The following is a 23139-nucleotide window of genomic DNA, read 5'->3' as shown; positions in this document are numbered from 1 at the left end:
AAAATTACAATTTTGTATGTCAATTAGTATGAAATTTAAAAACATGTACGAAGTTATTGTTAGAAAAACTTTTTTACCGATTTTTTCTCCATCATGCAATCACAATCAAAATGTTTCTTTTCTCTTTAGGTTTTTGGTAACAAAATATAAAAAAATTTAAAAAATGGGTTTTTTCGCAATTTAAATTTTTATCATAAATTTTCGTTTTTTTTTGAAAAATGGCACAACATTTTTTTTCAGTGTATATTTTTTTCGGACAGAAGTATTCATTCCCTGTAACTTGTTCTCAGATAGTTTTGTTGTATAAAATACAGTAATCGAACAAAAAAATTTTGAAATTCATACGCGTAGAAAAGTTTACGCCCTTTTGAAAAATTACTCTTGTATCAAAATATTCCAATTGCCAGAGAATATCATGGAGATTCATACAGCGAACACACCTGCAAAGTTTCGTTCGAATCGACGATGGTCATATTTTGCGGTCGGCCGGTTTCTCATGGAATCCCTCATCTGTAGTTTTAAGTCCTAAGTAAAAAATTACGGTAGATGGATCTCCGGCCGTAGACTCCTTCCAAGAAAAAAAAAACGCGCTTGCGGGAAAATTTTGCGCAGCCGCCATCTTGTGACGAAATAGCCTGAAAAAATTATCTTTTGAACTTCATAACTATTATTGTAAAACGGGACTATTATAAATCCCGTTTTACAATATCTCGTTTTAACTCTTTGTTACTTCAAGAAAAATTCTCGAGATATGGCCTATTTTTTCGCGTTCTACAGTTGTGTAACCCCTTAAGCAGTGTTTTAGTGGGTGACATTTCCCGTCTCGTCTGCAATTGTAGTGAGTGATTCTGCCTACTGCGACTGTTAATCTTCATGATGAGTTTCTTTGATTTACATTTTAAAATTTTTACAACTAGATGATTCAATTGTTTTTTCGCCTTGAGAGTTACAGTTGTAGATTTGACTTCCATGTTATTTGCTAGTGGGTAGTGTCGGGCTTGGGTACAATCGGTCTTTGTTGTTGCTAGTTAGTCAGTATGCGTGGTGTAAGTGAAGACGCTACAATCAGTGCGTTGATTTTATTTGCGACGGATGCGTTTTCCTTAATAAATACAGCGTAGAATTTTCCATAATGTGAAGTTTGTACATAGAATTGACACATTGTAATCTGATTTTAATTAGTACACAGTGTAGTCTAAGCATAGAGAGTATCACAAGCCTGGGTAATGAATGATGGAATAGCACGGGGTAATTGCAATTACTGTACTTCGCACAATCCAAATATATTTGTAACGAAGTCCTTAACAGATCATACAGTCTTAGCTTGGTTGTGTTATCGTTCATCATTTGATTTAAAATTATTAAATGGTGTGTTTCTAATTGTTGCGGCCAAGCAAGGAGGATTTAAGTCGAATTATTGCATCAAATGTTATTGTAAATTATAGCTTTAATTCATTAAATTAATTGTTCTTATTTTATTCTCTCAAATTACAGACGTTCGTTCTTGAACCAAACAAAGGCACGGTCTAATTCTCGCCAACCATGGGCAAAGCGCAGAGCAAACGTTCGGTTGATATCACGACAGACCCGGCCAAGGACGGTGGAATCACAGAGGGTACCGGCAAGCTGGAAAAAATCGAAGACATTGATCAGCTCAAATCACAGCCCAACGGCGGTACACAACAGCACACCGAAGGCGATTCGGTAAGTGGAAGTCTACATTTGAGTTTTGTTTTGAATTTAATTTTTCACCTTGTCCCCATTACTATCGCTGTGATGGATTGTTATTTCCTGATACGGCAGCTTGCGGGTCTAATTAGACAGTTGGCTTAAAATAGGACTGCGGATTGAAGAATGCATTCGCGGGGTCGATATTTTCTCATTTACTGCTAGGGAAAAATACATGCTATGTCTGTGTTTGTGGTATTGCTTTTGTTATTGCCAATTTGCTATTATTTTTGTGTAGGCTAATCTTCGTATCAACAGGAGAGTACTCCCTCTTATCAAAATCTAGGTATTCTTTAGGAACAATAAAGCAATTAAATCCGAGGCTCCCTAAAGTAACAGAGCAAACCGTTTTCCAATAACAAGCCAACATAAATATTCCGAACATACTATCTAACTGATCTTTAACCTTAATGCCTCCGGATCCGTTACAGTTCAAGAGCCAGCAAGTTAACCGCTAATAAACTTCGGTCATTCACGTGCTCCGTCACTCGTCATCTAATCCAATGATAAAGGTAGAGGTCATCTCCGCAGTACACCAGCACCATTACAGCTCGGCAGAACGAACGCTCGCTCGAGCTTCCCCAAAAGTTAATTATTATTGCCCCGAAGCCAGAGACTTGCATTGGCTGGCTGGATGGCTGGGCTATCTAGCGATGCTGATGTCGATGTTGCTTCTGCTGTTGTTGCTGCGTGATTTGAGTAATAAAAGTATATCTGTCCAATCTCTTGTTTTCCGCTTCTTTTTCCCTCTTCGTCCCTTTTTCGTCTAAATAGTGAACGTCACGAAATCGTTGTTCTGTTTTGTTTAGGTTCGACTGAGTTCGCTATCAAATCTAGTACCTCCCGACAGCAGTCCAACAGCAGTAAATTGAAATAGACCGGTTCACTTTTTATGTGTATAATTATTGATTACAAAATGATACACATGAACTCACAGGTTTCTTTTTGGGTGTTTATAATTCGATTGTTTAGTAATATCTGCTATATGTGTTGAAAAAATAGAGATAATTTTATCCATATAATTTAATAGAAATTGTTCCAACTTGATTAAGGGACTATTAGGGAATACATTTCCAAGCGAAGGATATCAATATTTAATTATTTTGTTAATAGCTTTAGAAAGAATCGGGGGTCACATGCAACCAATCCGAAACAATTTTTTGATACAAGCTTGTATCCAACAATTTTTTCGCGTAGAGATGTCACTGCAGGTTTCGATGTTTTTGGCAGAGCGTTACAATGACTTTTTTATCGCAATTCACAGGAATTAATAATCTGGAAACAGTATTTTTCACGCTTATTGATCAGGACAGTAAAATTGACAGCCAGAATCTATTTCAAAACGTGGAAGCTTTTTGGAACGTGGCGTAATCGTGCAGTGGTCTATTCGTGTGGTACGAGTCACAACTTCGCCTGACTGGCATCGCATGTCACTCGTTGCAACCGTAGCAGGTTAGGATGAATGACCATAAAATTAGCTTTTATGTTTCAATTCTCTTTTCGAAACAGCTTTAACTTGCTCTTGTTAACATTTCGGGTTGAGCTACGGGCGTGTGTGTATTTAAATGGCTAGCCTTTTCAAAGCGACCTTCCTTCAGCAGTCAGATGTGCAGACTCAGAACGGACGTACCGTAACGTACCGTTATTTCGATAAATTCCGGGAAGGTTTCTCAGGTGATAGTGACGTGTTTCTTCGGAGCTGTTTTTCAAGTTTTGTCCGTGGTTTGTTTCATTATGTTAATATTTACTCTGGGAATAAATTTGGAGCGAGTCTTACGTTTGCTTAGACCACGAAATTAACAATAGAGCTATGTGCTTGTAAGCATTATCATTGTTGTAATTGCTGCTTTGAGTAGGACATATTCGATTTTTTTTTATTGAGACCTTCCGTTGATGGAATCCCAGAGTATTGTAATTAGCTAATATTGCAACTTGTTAGTAGGCCCAATTTGCCGCAAACATAATTTTCCGTGATTTCCTTATGCCAAAATCATTGATCCATAACTTGGAACAGATTTACCAATTCATCATTCATTGCTCAAACGTGTTACGGAGAAAAACAGCAGGGGTCGAGAAAGTTTTTCTTCCCGGTTTACTAATGCAGTTACACCGGGAAAACGATTCATCCTGGCGAACATCTCGGTTCCAGAGTGAAAGTGCGTGACTCGAATAAATCATTTATCATCTGCGTTATTCTTTTGGTGATTCGGAAAACTTTTGAAGTGATCAAAGAATCATATAAAAGAGTCTTCTGTTGAATTGATTCAGAACATTGAATAATTTATCTACGCGGTAGTTCGTTTGTGGGTCGAATTAGGCAAACATTGGTTACACAGGATATATTACATTGCTTAAATTTTCTATATCTACCAAAATCAGTCGAGAAATGGCTTTAAGTTTAGTCAGATAAACCAGTAAATTGACATAAAGCAAGCTAAACCTGAAAAAATTTTGAATAAGAGAAATATTCGAAGTTGACGAAACTTAGTATTTATTTCCAAACTTCATGAAAAACTCACTCATTTGTAGTGGAACGATAACCTTTTGCAAATGATTCTTCTATTTGCCTGCCCTCGTACCAAACATAGAAACTTCATAACCAAAATGAAAAACTACTTCCTATTCTACCATGTGAATAGCGTCCATTCGTTTCCGGAACAAATGCAAATTCGATTGGTGTTGATTCAGGTGCCGTGGTGCGAAAACATTTGCATATGACAGATGTTCTATCGTGCACTGACCCATGCATGTGTCTGCAAAAAATATGTGAGGATGGTGGCGGTAAAATAAACACCCTGATAATTACAATAATTTACTATTGCTTTGATGGAGACCTTCCAGGTTGTTCTCAATAATATTATTGCACCATTTAGTCGCCTCTAAGTTTTTTATTAGTGCAGTAATATTTTGATTATACCTTAATACGCGTTTTTTTGCTCCTATAGTTGAGGTGTACCACTAGATGCAGTAATTAGGGTACAAAATGTCACCAACTATTTTGGGATTTCTCATAGGAAAAGGTTGCATTGCATAAATTAGTTATGGAATTTACGTTTCGACTTCGTCTCATCAGAATCAGGCAACTTAGTGACAGGACTAAGCTAGCGCCGAATTGACGCTATCTCCAAAAACGAAAACACTATTTGGGTTTCTGAGTTAACCCCTAGTCTTGTGTGATGACCCGCAAGAAAGAGGGTTCAGATTTATCTGAGAATTATTAAAGTCAACGCTTCGTAAATTTGCCCTTGATGGAGGAAAATTTAGGTTAAAACTATTTTTCTCCACTAAGGAGAAAATTGTTTTAAATAACAATTGTGCGTTAAGGTCACAAAACCTAACCTTTTTGATCAAAAATAATTCGCTAATGATTTCGAAAGAACTTAAATATTCAGCCGTGACAGATATCTCGAAAAGTTCGCTCAGATAAGCTCAGAATTGTGATATATAAAGCAAGAAAATGTCGTTACTGGTGAGAAACCTTTTATTAAGGACTACCACGTCTACATGCCCGCTCACAATGTTGGGATGGACGGTGTAATGGCAATTGGGGACATCTTTTGCTACTCCTGAAACCTATAGGCAGATGAGATCCCCGGTAATGCCTTAAAATATTCTTTTGGTAGGCCGTCAAATGTACCAGCTCGAGAATGCTTTGACACAGAACCGAAAAAGTTTCAGGGCATAGAAATAGGGCATAGGGCCTGCGGAGTTGGTTGAACCAATTTTCGCAAATGTTAGCAATTAATGTAAGTTAATTAATAAATTCAGAGGGAGTAAAAAACGCAAAATTCGCATGGGTTTCTCGGAGATGGCTGGACTGACCTACACAAACTTAGGCTCAAATAAGAGAATATTAGATCTCTCATTTAAGCCTAATCTAGCATTAAATTTTATTCGGATCAGATCGGATTTCGGGAATCGTCGATGAGTCGGTTGATGAGTGTGAGACCTCACACTAACTCTAAATTTCAAAAAATATAGCGACGTCAATGCGTATCTATTTTTTTGTACTCGCAGGTTTCTAGAACCGGGGATATTGATAGTATGATCAAAAATCTATGATCATACTATCAATATCCCCGGTTCTAGAAACCCGAGAGAAGTGGTAAAAATTCACCAAAAATTTCTCATCGATTTTCATAAAATTCCCTTACATAACAGCAATAGTGTTGCCACAATTAAATCTGTACCGGGAGTTGAAAAATCTTTTCTATCTGTACTCTTCTATAGAAAAATCTGTACCGGATTCTGTACCCAAATAATGACAAGGTTGCTTGATTTTTTTTCCTAAAGATATTTTTCATTCGGGGAAATCAGTGGCAGCGAGAAGTTGAGATGGGGCTTGTAATATCAATAGGATGCGAGAAACCTGCTTGCAGGAAATCAATTGGAGCATCTCAGAGTAAATGTATGCACTCCGAAAAGATTCGCTCGGCTTTCACTTAGACATCAACCCTTTGATTTGCTGGAACTAGGTTTCTCGCCTCTCGCATTCTAATGTCATGTAAAAAAATCTGTACTTTTTTACAAAAATCTGTAATCTGTACCGTACAGAATCTGTACCAAAAATGCTTCGAAAATCTGTACCTTTCTAGATAAATCTGTACTTGTGGCATCACTGAACAGCATGCTTAGATGCGTGTTGAAATATTGAGAGCCCATACAGAAATGGAGTCTCATAAACTAATAATCGTGACGACCGATCTAAGCCTGAAACTGCAGTCACCGGTTCCGACGGCTGCCGAAAACCATCATATTTGCGATATTAAATCGCATTGGAAGCTCTGAATTGATTATTAAATTTCTTGTGTTAGATTGTACATTTTTGAAGATACGATAATTCGACAAACATTGTTTTTGTAGAGTAAACAAAGGTTTGGTATAATAATTCCTTATCGGAATTTTGACTTTCAGTGTTGATCTAGTACTACGATTCAGTTGTGTCACCAGTTTAATAACAATATGACATATATATTAGAGGCATCAAATATTGAAACCCTAACGTCAATAAATAAGAAAGGTATAATTGCACCGGTAGGTGGATTAAATTGGTTTTTGGTTGGTATATCACACTAAAAGTTTTGCACTTGAACTTTGCCCAAACAACAATTGAATAAAAATGATTTTCTTTGAATTTTGAGCTCTTTTGCATCTATATTTGAGCTAATATAACGATAATTGCATGTCGTATGTTCCAAAAATTCAAATATTTAAAGATCCAATTATTCAAAGATTGAAATAAGCAAAGATTCAATGGTACAAAGATTCAAAGATTCAAATTTTCCTAAATTCAAAGAAACGAAGGTGCAAAGGTGAAATGATCGAAAGCTAGTCCAAAACTTTCAAGAATCGAGAGATCCAAAAATCCAATGGTAAAAAAAATCAAAATGAATATAATGCAACATTTCAAACATTAAGATTTGATGGAAAAATATAAAAATGGAAAGATTCAATAAGCTAGGCTCTCGGAAGGGCTCCCCGTCAGAATCACACACTACAATTGCAGACGCGACAGGCAATGTCGCCCACTAAAACACTAAAGGCCAATTGCAGCGGACCATGATTCTGATTGTGATATTCATTGTAGATATGAGACTTCACGATCGCGAAGAGCTCGAGCATTTGTACGTTAACGTGTGCAATCGCGTGTGCGTCTGTATGTCGCGTGTGCTAATGTGTATGTTAATTCGCGTTAATAAATTGTATTTTATATCCGTGTGCCTTTCACGTGTTTGCGTGTGTTCTTGGATGATCTGGCGGCCCGTGAATTTAATACTTAATGTTTGATGATCTTCCATATCACTGGATCATCGCGAAGGGCTCAAGCATTTGCATGTTAACGTGTTTGTAGCGTGTATGTGACCTCGCGTGTATAAATTGTTGTTGTTTTTGTCGCCATGGGATGTGTTGTTTAGTAGTGGATGTAAGCGTTTTTTCGTTTGATCCTCCTGAAGGAATTGGACCTATGCTATTAGGATAGGACTCCGGACGTAGCCGATTCATGATCGTGCAAACACGGGCGTTTGTAGGTTCACTCTTGGGACCGTGTTTGTAAATGTGCTAAACCGTTCACTTAGTGTCCGGCGTGTTTTCATGTTTGCGACATCGCAGACGTAGATGTGCGTGATTGATCGCGAAAGACTCGAGCGATTGTATGTTAACGTGTTTGTCGCTTGCGCTAGCGTGTATGTAACTTCGCCTGCACAAATTTGAATTTTTAATCATGTGGCAATTTGCATATGCGCATGTATTCTTGATTGATCGCGCGCGGATCGTCAAGCTGATGCGTAATTTTTAATGTATGGTACAGCTGAATATTCTTTATTTTTGGTTTTCTTTGATAAAAAAAATCTTCGTTGAATTCTAGTTTTCGTTATTTTAAATGATAAAATGTTACCATTTTTCGTAGATGATGAAAGCTCCTTAATAACATATTAACGGATCCCAAGTTTGTTTGATTGCAGTAGATGCTCTAGTACAGGATTTTCTGTATTGTGTAATTTCATTACAAACCTGGCACATAGGTTTATGATCTGCGTACGTGCACGGCGTGGTTTTAAATAATGTCATCAAGCATGTATGGTACCGTAAGCTGGGAAGAGATAGGTTGTATCATCGATGTTCTCAAATTATTTCTCCATTTGTCATTCGTAACGATTACCAAATCACCAAATTACCAAGTATGCGGGGCCATTTCATGCAAACGTATGTCGACTATGTCATCGTTCACATATTCAGGGAATCTGTCTGTTACGATTTGAATGTTCTCAACAATTTAGCCATTGATCATTTTCAGGACTGTATTGCGTGTATGGTGAAACTGTATATGGAAAAATACCGGAAGCCTAAGCTTCATTTTCATCTTTAGTGACTGTTACATCTCACGAATCGTAGGTACAATGCGACTTTGCTTAAAGTCAATCACAGTGGTATACACACACGCGCAGTAAGGCAGCCTTCTTCTGTGATTAACTTATTTTCACTACCTAATAGGACGGGGTACGATTCTTTATAGTTTGTATCGTAAGTAAGCAACAACGCGGTAGGTAGAGTTGTTCGGTGGTTTTTACTAATAGCAATAAAATAACAGTTTGTAGCTTCTGCTGTGAACAAGATAACAAAGTTTCCAAAACCATTTTCTATCCTGTTCGGTCCATGAATTGTAACGTCCAAATTTTTAGATCCACAACTTCAATTTTTTTTTTCATTTGAGCATGTTTGACAAGCTTGCATTTCAAATAATGAATTTCGACATTTGTCTATTTGTGGTTACATGTTAATGTACTCGAGCATTGTATGAATATTATTGATTGATTTTCGTGAAGGTTTTGTTTTGTAGTTGGATTAGATATTTTTTCGCGCGTTTGAGTTTGTGTCGAAAATATAAAAATTTCATTAAATTTTCTGGCTCGAAAAAATTGATGGTAGGGTGGATGTACCAATAGTCGCATACTTAAGGAAAACTTTGGCTAAAAGATCGATGAATAGACCTATGGGCAATGTTAATACATTAAACGAAAGCTTCCAACTCCTACTTCATGAGAAAAATATAAAGATGGTTTATTAACCCATTTATGTATTCAAAACCGCTTGTACCACTATAGGAACACATGTACCAATAGTGGAGCAATCATTAATTTCGGTTCCAATTGTTGCAAATCCCATTGATTTCTTATGGGACTTGCAACAATAGGTACATTAGGTCAACTATAGGTGCATGGGAGTTCAAAATTTAAAGAAAATTTTTTTTTTCAATAGTTACTTGAGCAAATTTCAAGTAAAACAGTTTTATTGTCGCATAATTTTAGTGCGATGAATCGACAAAAATATATTTGTTGGTTGTTGATACTTTAGTTATGCGTATAACCAACCACTGCAACTATTGGTCCACCTCAACTATAGGACCTCCCACCCTAAAATGTTCTTCCAATGCTCCTAGATTTGGATTCTTAAATTTATTTGGTGCCATAATAATTTACAAATCGGTTTTATTATATTTGCCTTTTCTCTTGAAATCAATTTAGAATGATGGTGTCATAGTTATAGCCTGCCGAGACTACTGACGTTCATAGCTAACTTTAACATTACTTCCATTTGACGACGTGGCGTTAGCCATTCCATCAAATCAAATTTAAACTTGTTCGTTCGTGGGGTTTTTTTTCGAACCGAAAAAGTCCGATTCTTATTTTCTCTATTGAAAGCGGTCGTAAATTTCTCTCCACTGATGGATATCACTTTGTCGAGCACGAAAATGCTATCCAGGAGTCCTCTTTAACAATTGTACAAGAGGGAAGCGGCGCGACCAGGAGATATGTATAAATAATTCCGACGGATCTAATTCATTCTCTCGTACCGTAAGATCTCCACAAGCAACAGAGTCCTTTGCAGTCACATTCCCAATTCCCGACAACCACGTTTATGCGACGGGTAGACAGCAACGGTACGTGACATGGCTGAGAGTCTTGGCAAGAGAACGAGTAAGGAATAAGCTTCTTTTTATTCAGAAGAACGAGATGAAAGTGGCACACGTGTCGTTTCCCGGCTAGTGAAAAAGATCACATAAATTTCCAGGATGCGCAGTTTTGCGAATTTCTCCGCCGATTAATGGCTCCCATCTCGAAAGTCATAAAGTGACGAGCAAATTTATCAGTATCTGGGGTGTGTACGTATTGCTGCCGGGGTCTACCGCCGGCAGCTTAGGCTTTTCGTATCAAAACATGCTTTTGCTATTTAAATTTAATGTGGATTTTTATTACCATCAGTCCATGTTTTTTTTCGTTAACCAAAAAGACGAGCAGTTATGGCAAAGGCAGATCTAAGTGACTGAACTCAAACTACCAAAAGGTTTTTTTTAAACCATTCTAACGTTTGTGTTTACTCTGGGTATAAATCTACGGTGTAGATTCATACGGTCGCGATGCATGTTTCGGTTAGTAGGACATTTTTTTGCGAACCAACCTGTGCTTTCTCAAAAAACGACATCGCATTCGCAAAACCGTTAACGCAAGAGAACTTTTCTTACATTCCGGCAGCTTCACTACTAATTAGATCTAATTAAAAATTCCAAGCTGCCACACTTTAAACTAAGTAGATAAATATTCCTCCGCCTGGCTGTATAAGGTACAAGCTAAACTTTCACGATGAGTACCCACAAGGGACGACACTTTTCACGGGACGAAGTGTGCTTTGGCAGTCTAGGAGACGACATTTTAATTAGCTATTATTTCTCTTTCTACCTGCAAACCCGTCCAAAGGGGGGGGGGGCTGTCACGTACAAAAAGGCGGTTTTCCGCGTTTTTAGAACTCGTTTGCAGGTTGAAGGATCATAGGCCTAAAGCAGACTGGAAAATTTAGTTACATTCGGCAATTAATGATGGCTGGTATAAAGTCATCTTAAAGAAAGTACAACGGTAGAGATTTTATCGCATATTCTTGGGGTGTTGGATTTCATTTCTTGTGTTGATATTTATCGGACCCTCGGATTTAATAAGGGTCGCTTGGGTTTTATCCCAGTTGTGTAATGATTACATCAAAGGCGATGGGATAATTAAATGCGAATAAAGGACGGGCTGCAAAATTGCGTGGGTAATTAAAAGCAGCACATGATGGTTACTACAAGGAAGACTACCGTTGAATCATTTTATCGTTACCTATGACTAACCTTTCAATATGGGACCTCGCTTTAAAATTTAGAAAAAAAACTACGGTAACGTTAATAATCATCAGTATACTGATCGGAATTACTCATTATTTGCATTAATCCATCGGAGAAATGTTCACAAATTTTGTATGAACTTTCGATAAAGTACATGAATTTCCAGCTTATCTCCAGCAGAACAGCCAATCAAGTCAGCGAAACCAGGCTAAGCAACTTTTTTTTTAAATTATTTAATTTGTTGGCTTGGGTGGCTCATTGTGTCAGCTTAACGGAGCCGTTAGTCTCATATATTTACAATATGTAAAAAATGTGTGGGTAATGTCTGGGACATAACCGACAAATCTATTAGCTGCCTTTATATGGTCCATACCTGAGATTATTGATAGTGTAATGTAAAAACCCATCTAGAGCGAGGTTTTAATTAATATGTTTGCTAAGGTTATGAACAGCAATCCGGTCGGTACTATACCCAGTAAAATAATGTTGTTACCGACTCCTCGCGAAGCACTAAATATTGGGATTTGATCATCATAATATAGCACATCCCACAAATATTCAATCTTGTTTTGTTCTGCATTGCGGCAAATGTTGTTCGATCGGATCTTACACCCATTTGACTTTGCTTTTGTTATTGACAAGGCAAATCATATTCGTTGAAAACGTCGCTTAGCGACCCCTGTATTTGAAAGGTAAGTCGTAGTCACGGCAAAAATAAAATTTAAAAAAAAACGAATTGAGGTGTCCGTCTGTTATTGGTGGCGGTGGCGAAACATTTGTTTTTTACCTATTGTACCTTGGGACTCACTCACTTCACTCTCATTGTCGCTGTCATTGTTAATGCAGGCTTGATGCTCGTGAGATGTTCTTCCTTGTTTTTTGTTTTACATTTATGGGCCACAAGAGAAAACACCATTTTTTATTTTAGCTTACTCAATGGTGGTGTTGATGTTGACTATTGATTTGGAGGTGCTGGACGCAGCTTTTGCAGTTGTTATTACTGCCCTTACAGCAGCTACACATTTGACGTTTAAATGATGGTATAGTTGACTGTGTGTTGGATTGCCGCAGATGAGCTTCCCATGAAGTTTCTGTGATTTTTTTTTTTTCGAAATGTGCCGTATGCTCACATAATCGACACGTATCGATTTATCCTTGGTATGTACAATGCGATTTTGTGTAATTGTACGTTCTTGTAGGGTGAGGTAGTATGGAATAAGAAGATCCAACCACATTCTCACCAAAAAATGTCATTAGCAGGCATTGTATTGTAACGGACTTACTTTCTAGCATCACAAATTATTCCCACAAAACCAATCCCTACATGCACCAATGTGAATCCTTCTCAGGTCACAGGTCATAAAAACCAAATTTAACATATTCTTTAGTCAGGCCACTTGAAACGAGGCCACACTCATATTTTCCCACAGATCGTAAATTACTTGAACGATCGTTTTCAAATCCAACTTGCATAACCAGATGGGCGCATTCCAGTTAAACCATTCTGGGTCGCACCACTTGTTATAGCAACATTCTCACTAGGTCATTATTATGCTGAGGCGACAAATAAGCAGCCTTGCGTAACCAAACAAGCACCGATAGCAACCGATGCACCCATACTTATTCATTGATTTGTTTTCCCTTTTTTACGCTACCCGTACATAATTATGTTTTTTGAAATTGTAACTGACTCCTCCCATTTTGATGTACATAGAATAGTTTAAGTCAGGTTAGCTAGGTTAGCTCGTAAGATTTTAAAATGGAATAAAACACATTATGTTAAACAGCCAACAAGTGTACAGGCTAAAAGTTTAAAAGTAATATCACGTATCCAAAAGTATTTATCACTCATATGAGTAAATGAGTCCGGATAATCAGCCACTTCGACAGTAAAAACCCATTTTCGCATTAAAAGCTTGCTCTCACACAACTTCTCCGGACAAATGAAACGCTCTATTTCTCCGAATAAATAAATCCTCCGGAGAATGAGCCAACAAGTTTATCGCCGTATCTCCTTTGTGCTCGCCGCCTTGCTGGCGCTCAACAAAACATGACCAAACAGGTCTATTCTACTTAGTTGTCCGTTTTCGTGGCAATGGAGCGTACATTTTAAAACTTTTGTTAATTTCCACGAAAATAAAATATTACCTTCTCCGGTGAGATTGCAAAAATCGGATACATTATTCTCAAGTTATTTGTGGAAACGAAGGCTTCTTTGACTCATATTATCCTAGAAGAGTTGGACATTCTATAAGCTTTTTTTTATTTCAATTATAGAGGTTTTAACCTTAAGGTCATTCACCTCTTTGGGTTAGAAAAATCTCCTAGGAGAAATTTCTAACCCTATGTGCGGGGTCGGGACTCGAACCCAGGTGCGCTGCGTACAAGGCAATCGATTTACCAATACGCTACGCCCACTCCCCTTTGGATAAGCTTCTTCTCGTGAGTGAGTGAGAATTATAATCACTGTCCATGTTTGGGAAGTAATTTCTCCATGTAAATTCTGCAAAGAAATTCCGATGAGAACATCACCATTACGCGGTGCGAGATAGTGTTATTGTACCTGTATTTTATCAACGTTCATAAACACGAGGATCTGAATTCTAACGTTGTAACACTAAACCACGTATTTTAGATAGTTTCGTAACATAAATATTTTTCCCGGTAGTAACTTTCATTTTATTGAATTTGAGAAAATCAAGTTTGAAGTTTGAACCGTAATTTTTTTAAATTTTTGGCCTACAGAATTGTATTTTTAAGGCGACTATGTTATTCTGTCGCCAAATATTATAATAACAAAATCGCAACATTTTGAGGTCAACAAAAAGAACTTCAAGACTTGTTATATGTACTTGTTACGCTGTGACCGTACTAAAGTCGGTTTTCCAGAGACTATATGAACTACGATGGGTTTAATCCAATACTGTTAAAGACACCCAGATTTTTTCCACTGCGTTAAAAAGAACCGACTTAATCGAAAAAAACGGCTGCAATTCGAAAATTCGCGAAAAGACCACCATTTGCGAAATTCTCTATGACCCAATAAATATGGTTCTTTCATGGCGACTTCCATCTACCATAAAGCACTAAAATGTACATCAATACGAAGCTTAGCCGAAAGGTAGTAGTAAGTAGTTAGCTGCCGGAAAATGATGATTGGAACCTTTTTGAAACCCAAGATGGCGACTTCGGATTCAGTAAAAATTTATTGAACTATTATTAATGAAATTGTATAGGCCTATTGGTACGGTATTTTGCATTATATTTTAACAAAAAAAATGAAAGAAGGAGTAACTCTGTGTGAAAAAAACTACCCAGGAAAAAAGTTGTCATTTTTGACAAAAACAAAATATACTAAAAAATTAAATCGCAAAAAAATCAGTTTTTTAACTTTTATTTTATTGTTAACGAAAGCCTAAAGTAAACGAAACATTTTAAATGTAATTACATCATGCACAACGGAATTTATACACGTGAAGTTGCATATATGCTAGTATACGCGCCAACGCGATCGAACACGTTAACGCAAAAAAAAAACGCTCGAGCACTTCGCGATTATGCACGCGATCGCGAAGTCCCTACACCCACACATATCTGAATCGTACAATGAATATAACATTCAGAAATACGGCCTGCTGCAGTTGGCGTAAAGCAGTATTTTAGAGGGTGCCATTTCCCGCCTTGTCTGCAATCGTAGTGTGTAATTCTGACGTGTGTAGCCCTGGCCGAGAGCCTAGCTCTACAGTTCCAGCAGGACAACTCTCGAAAGAAAAACTTCTGCAGTTTTGATTTTTCATTAAATACTTTAAACTAGTAATACTTTCAGATATTTTGCAGGAGAACAGTTTATCTCAATGTACTGAACCCCTAGCTTCTTCCCTACTTTTCACCAAAAAAATTTTTTTCTTGGGTATCTATATATTGCAAGATATAAAAACATCGTATTCACCACAAAATGTGCACGGAAAATGATTGTTCATAAATTTATGAACAAAAAATCACAATTTCATGAACTGAACGATTTACGAAAATCATGACCAAGTTCCTGAAATCATGACTCTGCAACTTAGAATTCATAAAATAATTTATGTTTAAAAAAAAACTAGTTCACACCAAAAAATCCATTGCGTTACCCTCAAGAGTTTGGTTTAAATCCTGAATGCTTATACATTTTTACTCATAAAGAAGCGGGTTCATGATTTTATAAGGATTCAAGTTCCGTGAACTCAGTAACTTTTGGCTAAGATTTACGTAATTTATTATTGCTTCATCATGATATTTTATTCACGAGATAACAATTGGATTTCCACAAAAAGTAACGTGGCTCACATTCATGATTTCAAGGGTCTAATCATGATTTTTCTGATCTCTTTGTACGCTATCGTGATTATTCGTTCATGAATTTACGATCAGAATTTCACAAGAAGTGAACTCAAATCATGATTATTGGAGCTTAATCACGATTTTTGTATTTTTTCTAAGTGTTATCGTGATATTGTGTTCTTGTGTTGGTCATTTGATTTTCACAAGTAGTGACGTGACTCATTCACGATTTCAGAGCCTTAGTCCCGATTTCCGATATTTCTCTGTACGTTATTGTGATATTGTGTTCTTTGTTGGGAGTCGCATTCATGAAAAATATTTCAAATTTCGTGAAATGATTTACGTGCATATATTAAGACAGTGCATGCAATAGTATTGAGAGTGTCATCAACTAGTTCACGTGTTGATATTATGACCATGCACAAAATTGTACAATACGTGAACTGGATTATGAAAATGGAATCGGTCGGCGGTATTCTATGATTTTGTGAAATAGTTTTTGAGCACGAATGATAAATCATGAATCAGGGTTTATTTGCATATAATATGAACTAGTTCGTAAATCCATGAATAATATTCCGAGTTTGTGAAATGGTTCACGTGCGACCATGCTCAAATTTGATTTGCATAATATGTCAACTATTTCGTGAATCCATGAATAATATTCCGAGTTTCATGAAATAGTTCGCGTGTCCCTAAACTGCATAATATGTGAACTAGTTGGTGAATCCATGATTAATATTCTGAGTTTCGTGAAAAAGTTTACCTGCGACCATGCACTAAAGTGCACAATATGTGAACTAGTTACAGAATTCATGTATAATGTTTTGTGTCTAGCTTGTGAATCCATGATTAGTATTACGAGTTTCGTGAAATATTTCACAAATTGGCATAATATATGAAATATCATTCACAAATTGGCATAATATATGAACTAGGTCATGAATTCACGAATAATATTACGAGTTTCGTGAAGCAGTTTACGTGCGCTCATTCACAAATTTGCATAATATGAAAACTAGTTCATGAATTCATGAACGATATTCCAGGTTTCATGAAATAGTTTACGTGCACTAAATTGCCCAATATGTGAACTAGTTTGAGAATCCATAAACAATACTCCTAGTTTTTTGAGATAATTCACGTGCGACCGTGCTCTAAATTGCACAATACGTGAACTAGTTCACGCATGAATGAATTATACTTAGAATTGCACAATATTTGAACTAGCTAATGAATCCATTAATAATATTCCGAGTTTCGTGAAATATCTTACGTGCAACCTTGCAATAAAACGCAAAATTTATGAACTAGTCCGTGAACTTGTGAATAATATTACAAGTTTCGTGGAATAGGTCACGCCCGGCCATGAACAAAATTGCATGAAAGACGGTATAATTCGATTTTGTGAACAATTTCACGAACCGAAATGATTAATCATGACTAAGCTGACCAACTCTGACGAAAAAATCCGTACACCATACCGCAACGAAGCGAAATCGTTCACCACGCTCAGGCAAACAGTCCGCACAGTGTACGGATTTTTTCGTCAGAGTTGGTCACCTTAATCATGACCAATATACCATGAATCGGAAATGGAATCCATGAATAATATTTCGGGTTTCGTGAAATAGTTCATGGACAAAAACACGTATTTGGTAACAGTATAGCAGAAAACATGATTGAAATTCACAAAGGAAAAATAATCTTCAGAAATATAGGCGTTATATGTAAGTGCTAAGGGAGAAAAATTGAACAGGATTGCAAAACATGTGATTTATTATCACGGTCATATTTTCGTAACGTACTAATTGTTCCCGAATTCATAGCACTTTATTCGCGAATATGGGAACACTTCTGCCGTATGGTACTTCATATGACAGAAACTGTATTTAATTTTAGGTGCCCTAATCGAAAATACTGACATTTGAAAAAATATATATTTTATGTAATAGTTCTCGTAACTTTGAACCGAAAATAGTTTAGTAGTTGGTGTTAATGAACAAATTATGCGCCGTAAAATAATGTTCAAGTTATTCAAAGGTTAAATCTGTGTAAAATTAAAATTACATAAGTTATATGAATAAAACAGATTTTTTAAGGGACACTCTAAAGGTAACATTTGAATTTCTAGCACAATGGAAAGTATGAAAGATAGAGTTTACGTGTCTTCAACAAATTTGTCTAAAATGTGACGGTGCCGGTGGTTGAGTGGTAAGCGTGACCGCCACTCATTCCAATTTGCCTGGGTTCAATTCCAGCCGAGGTCGTCGAGATTTTTCTAAGGTGAAAAAAAATCTGTGGTCACGTCTTCCTTCGGAAGGGAAGTAAAGCCATTGGTCCCCGGTCTATGAGTTTGGTGGATCGATATCTAGTCCAGATAGTGAAGTCACCTCTATGGCGTCGGTAAAGAAGAAGTGATCCAACTTCTATACTCTTACTAACAAAAATATCCTCCTCCTGTGATACTTGTGGAGTGTGCAGTAGTATATACGGCCTCTAGCAAAAGCAAGTATCGGACCAACCATTCCTTTTCTTTCCTTCCGCGATCTACGTTCGGGCCTGGCCGGCGCCGGTATTGATCAATACTTTAGGATTACCAGGAGTTGCACATTGAAAGATGTTTCGCTACTCCCAAGCATAATTATCCACTTATTCTCTGTGCAACTTCAGCTTGTCCAGATCGATAATGGAGTAGCAGCCAGGGGTGGCCGCACAAACTCAAGCTCAAGCTTCAGCAAATTTGTCTAACATGTGTTGTTCTACAACTTCATTGAAGACAGTCAAGCTATATCTCGAATTGTTTAAAAGGTTAGTTTTAAAATCTTGCCAAAACTAGAACCACCCTAGCATCGGTTCAAACAAAATTGCTAATTATATGAACTTTTCTAAACATATTATAAGGTTAAGTTATTTAGTTTTAGCAAAAAGTAAAAATTTCTGCTAAATTTACACACTGTGCCGTTGAGAGCGTTCCATCGAAAAGATTTTTGTTTAATTTTGGACAACTTTCTAATAGATATCTTCTCCATGATGCAAATACGCGAAAAAAATCTTTTTCGTGTTTAAAACATTAATCATTTGGTTGTTGATAGTTCAGAATGGATAAACGCGAATAACTTATAAAAAGGGCATAACTTCGCAAATCAATTGGTTGTGTTGAGGCTAAATTTAAAATATCCCAAAAACTACCACATTTTGGAAGATTTTGGTTAAAATCCTTTCGATTTGAAATGACATTTGGAATAATCTATCTATCTATATCTATAAAAGTCAATGTTTGTATGTATATGATTTATGGACTCCCAAACGGCTTAACCAACTGCGTCAAAATTTATACGTAGTAGGCATTTGTTATTGAGCGTGTTTGTGTGCTATTAATTGAGGATTATCTGCCCGTCAGATGGCGCTACGGAACAAATTGTGTTTTCCTCCTATTGTGTTGAAAGTCCAGCAACGTGCGATGGGTATTAGCTAGTATTCTATAATAAAATTTCATCAATCATTATGAAATTTAAAAACCTGTTTAATGTTATTACTAGAAAAACTTTTTTATTAATATTTCCTCCACGATGAAACGACTTTTAAAATGACTGCTTTCTTTTAGGGCTATTGTTGACATTATACTACATAGTAAAAATGGGTATTTTTGTAGTTTAACACATATCTTTGTTTTTGTCTAAAATGTAAACTTTTTCGCAGTGCACATTTTTTCAACAGAACGATTTATTCCATTTGATGTATTATCGGGTAGTTTAGCTGTATAAAGCTGTATGTAAGGAGCGCTAGTTTAGCCACATCCACAAATCGCTTGCCAGTTCAGATGATATCGACGAATTTTAATGTGCTGTTTTTTATGAAAATAATCTATTAGTGCTTATAGTTTAGTAGGGCTATATTGCCGCTATACGCATGACTGTGTTCTATGGGATTTCCTATACACATGTGACAATTATGCGGAGAGTGGCAGTATACATCTGTTGGAAAAAAACATTTTATTATAGAACAGAAAACACGTGATCACGTCACCATTAAATATGTACTCCACAACTATAATCGAACAATCTGTCTTCAGTTCCGCCAAAACCGTTCACCAAACGGACCTACCTGACGCTGAAATACCTTTGATCGTGCGTCCCGGAATAACACGCCATGGAACGCACCCTTAACCGCTCTAGCCTACCTACGCTTTCTCAAGACATCATTCTAGCTGTCATCTCTCCAAACTGTTCGCCACCTACCCACAACCGTCTTAGTCAGAGCCGTGAAATTGAGAAACTCGCAGTAACGCAGTAGCTTTGGACCAATATGTCAGTGGAAAAGTCGTCAAAACTTACTCGACCATGTGACCGAGTCAAACGAGAGAACTAGAGGGCAAGGTGATAATTTCCACCGGTCGGGGTGCATTCATAATACCGCACACGTTTTTCTCCGCTACTGCTCAGACGTCAAAAATTCATTCGATACCCTGTCCGCACTGTAGGACTGTGAGCCGAGTTGCACATGTGCATCACCTCGTCCCAAACTCGGCCTTGCCCCTTTACTGGCACAATCTATTGAGATGCACCGACTCTGCAGTCGAGACTAGTAGACCGGGTGTTTTTCTTGGCGATACCCGAACCATAAATCCAACGCCCCCGTTGCTCGGTTTTCGGGGAACGGGAAAAAGTAATCACGTGACCATAAATTTTGGAATTTTATTTTTAGGACCAATGTGTATGTTGTATTACAGCACGGTCGGTCGTTTCACGGTGTGGATGGTTGAATGGAACTGTTGCGCGCTCCTCGCTTGGAAGATCATATCTTAGTCAGTCACATGTATGATAGCGTTAGAGCAGTTCGTGAAGGTCAAGTTGAAGTTTCCCCGCGATGCCGTGCTCTTGAACGAGTTTGTATCGGCCTATGGGAGGAAGGGAAGCTTGATGATGCCGCTGACAGTGAACGATTAGAAAGTTGTGATTCGTCTAATTTGGGCCTTTCTTTGCCTACTTGATTACACACACACTGTCTGTGATGCACGGGGGCAGAACGGAACCGTTCGCGCTTCTCAAGCTAATCGTAATTTATAAGATTAACGATAAGTCGGGGCTGGCTGTCGCTTCAGGTTGTTTCATTATTGCGTGACGGGGGGATCGGTGGAAAAATAAAAATAAATGGAAGTTGTCTGCCTGCCGGCGTGAGTAGGAGGAGACAGAACAGTCCAATTGATATCATTCTCGTTGATTTCACTTTCTTTTGTCAGCGAAGAGAAGCAGCGAGACGAGAATGCAGAACGTTTTTTACTTGTTTCGGAATCTTCACGGCCGGTTTTGTGTGTGTTCCTTCCGATGATTTATGCGCTTTGTTCGGATTTCTTTCACTTTTTTGTTTAGACAGTTCGAGGAAGTTTTAGACACATTTTTCATACTTCACCGTACTGTCGTTCTGCAGGCTTAAATCTGTACTTACGATGGATTCTTCCGTGCATTAGAGTCGCCTTATTTGGGGGTGATTTACAGTGTAAATACAGCTCGTTATGGCGGATGGAACGGATTCAACTGGTGAGCACTGCGAGGAGCTATAAATTTTCTTTAACTGTCAGTTTTGGCGGATCCATTCTTTTCTGGCGGTCGCAAGTGATCAAAATTTTTCTACAGCGTAATAAAATAGTATAGAATATATACAGACAGGCTCATTTTCTTGGGCGTCAAATGAGACTTGTAAGCATTTTTTGTGTTCAAATAAAATATGTATAAGTTTGAAATTCTAGGATACAAGTATTTAAAGAAGACGGGATGTAGAGATTTAAGTACATCAAATCTTCATATTAACCCTTCAACAGACGCGTAATACAGTGAGTGTGTTTCACGTTCAGAAATTCTACTGAAATCGTCTTCGGGAGTGAGACTGTAGCCTAAATATAAACATGAACGCGACATCCGACATATGTTGATTAAGACAAGTTTCTAATGCTTCTCAATCCTAATCCTAATAATTACTAAATGTGTTCACTATATTTGGATAAACTTTCAGAATGTGTTGAAATAATATAACATTTAAATATATTAATTTGAAACTGTGGGGTTACTTTGAGATGCTAGTATGCCACTCATTTTTACATAGAACATCCGGTTCGTTGAGCCTGAGCATGATGACCGTAGTGGCTACTCCATAATTGGTCGGTGTTAGGTCAGACCGGACTAAGTGACAGTGCATTGATTTCGAGAAAAACGCGTTTAATGTTTGAATCGCAGCATCCTTTACATTATAATTGAAAAATAATTTTTGCCATAATTCTTGTTTATTGTTTCATATTTCAAATCCGGTAAAAGTGGAATGTAGATGAAGAAATTCTTTATCCAGTGCTATCATTAACTCATTTTTTTTATGTTTTGCGACTTAGTCCGGTCTGACTTAACACCGACCAATTCACCAGAACAAGCAAAATTGCATAGAGAATCAACGAATGAAGCCTGGGAGTAACTATCCATCCTCAATGCACATGTTTTGAAAGTTCTATAATTTGAAATGCCAATAAAGGCTCCGGCCACGTTCTTACAGTCATCAGGAGTTTTAGTTAATAGGATGGGATAAAGAGTTACACAAATCTGGATTCACCTTAATAAATGATACGGTCTATGCAACTCTCAGAAGTATGATCATGTGTTTATTGCTCTGGGCAGCCGGGCGCCGAGAAATTGTGACAGATTTATCGTTTGTTGAATTAAGTTTGGAATGAATTTGTATTGAGAATTGTTATGTCTCGATAGTTTGCAGTTTTTGGTTCTTCTTTTAGATAAGGTATACGAGGCCACCCAAACGATTCGAAGGCATTTCTTCCACCCGGATCATTTTGATCATGCAGTGGATTGCTTCGTATAACCAGTCATGCTCCATGCCCGTCCAGGATCCTGTTCTTCCCAACGACCATTGTTTTGTAGTTCTCGAAAAGTCTTCTATACTAGACAGTGCGAAAAGCTATTCGGGAGCTAAAATACGACAAGAGAGAGAGGGTCCCAGAAAATTCTTATGCACCTGAATACAATACAGCTCCTTGGAAAGACCATATGATCCGTTCTAAATTTTACAATCATCACAACATAATATAAAGGTCTCAATAAGCCATAAATTTACCAATATATGATTTTTACATGGAATCTACAGGACCACGGTGTTTTCGGATATGTAGCCACTGCAAGCCTGAATTTACTCGTGTCTTTGGCTCACAACGTCGAGCCAATCTTTCCGCTGATTTTCGTGCACTTTCACAGCTGTTGTACTAACCATCTCGGGGACCTGCTGCCACGCTCCGTTCAGGTTTTCCCTTGCGGGCCTGACTGTGATTCGTTCATCGAGCTTTGATTGGTTTTGGGTTAGGTAATGTCGCACCCAAAACAGCGTGTTAGCATTTTCTGCTTTGGGCTCATAATCTCATGCCCAAAAGGAATGCTTCA

At 37.5% G+C, this 23139-nt stretch overlaps 1 protein-coding gene across 5 annotated transcripts in view; it reads left to right on the top strand.

Moving 5' to 3' along the window:
• LOC131679174 (calphotin-like) overlaps positions 1–23139 on the top strand; it is a 429494-nt gene that overhangs the window by 228810 nt on the left and 177545 nt on the right. For all 5 annotated transcript variants that reach the window (XM_058959816.1, XM_058959819.1, XM_058959818.1 and 2 more), the window contains exon 3: positions 1495–1704. In XM_058959816.1, the coding sequence (XP_058815799.1) occupies positions 1543–1704 (162 nt within the window). In that variant the 5' untranslated portion in view covers positions 1495–1542. The remainder of the gene's footprint in view (positions 1–1494; positions 1705–23139) is intronic.

Source organism: Topomyia yanbarensis, chromosome 2 (genome assembly GCF_030247195.1).
Source record: "Topomyia yanbarensis strain Yona2022 chromosome 2, ASM3024719v1, whole genome shotgun sequence".
Lineage (NCBI taxonomy): Eukaryota > Metazoa > Arthropoda > Insecta > Diptera > Culicidae > Topomyia > Topomyia yanbarensis.
The sequence above is the reverse complement of the archived record's forward strand: the minus strand, read 5'-3'. Positions and strand labels throughout refer to the sequence as shown.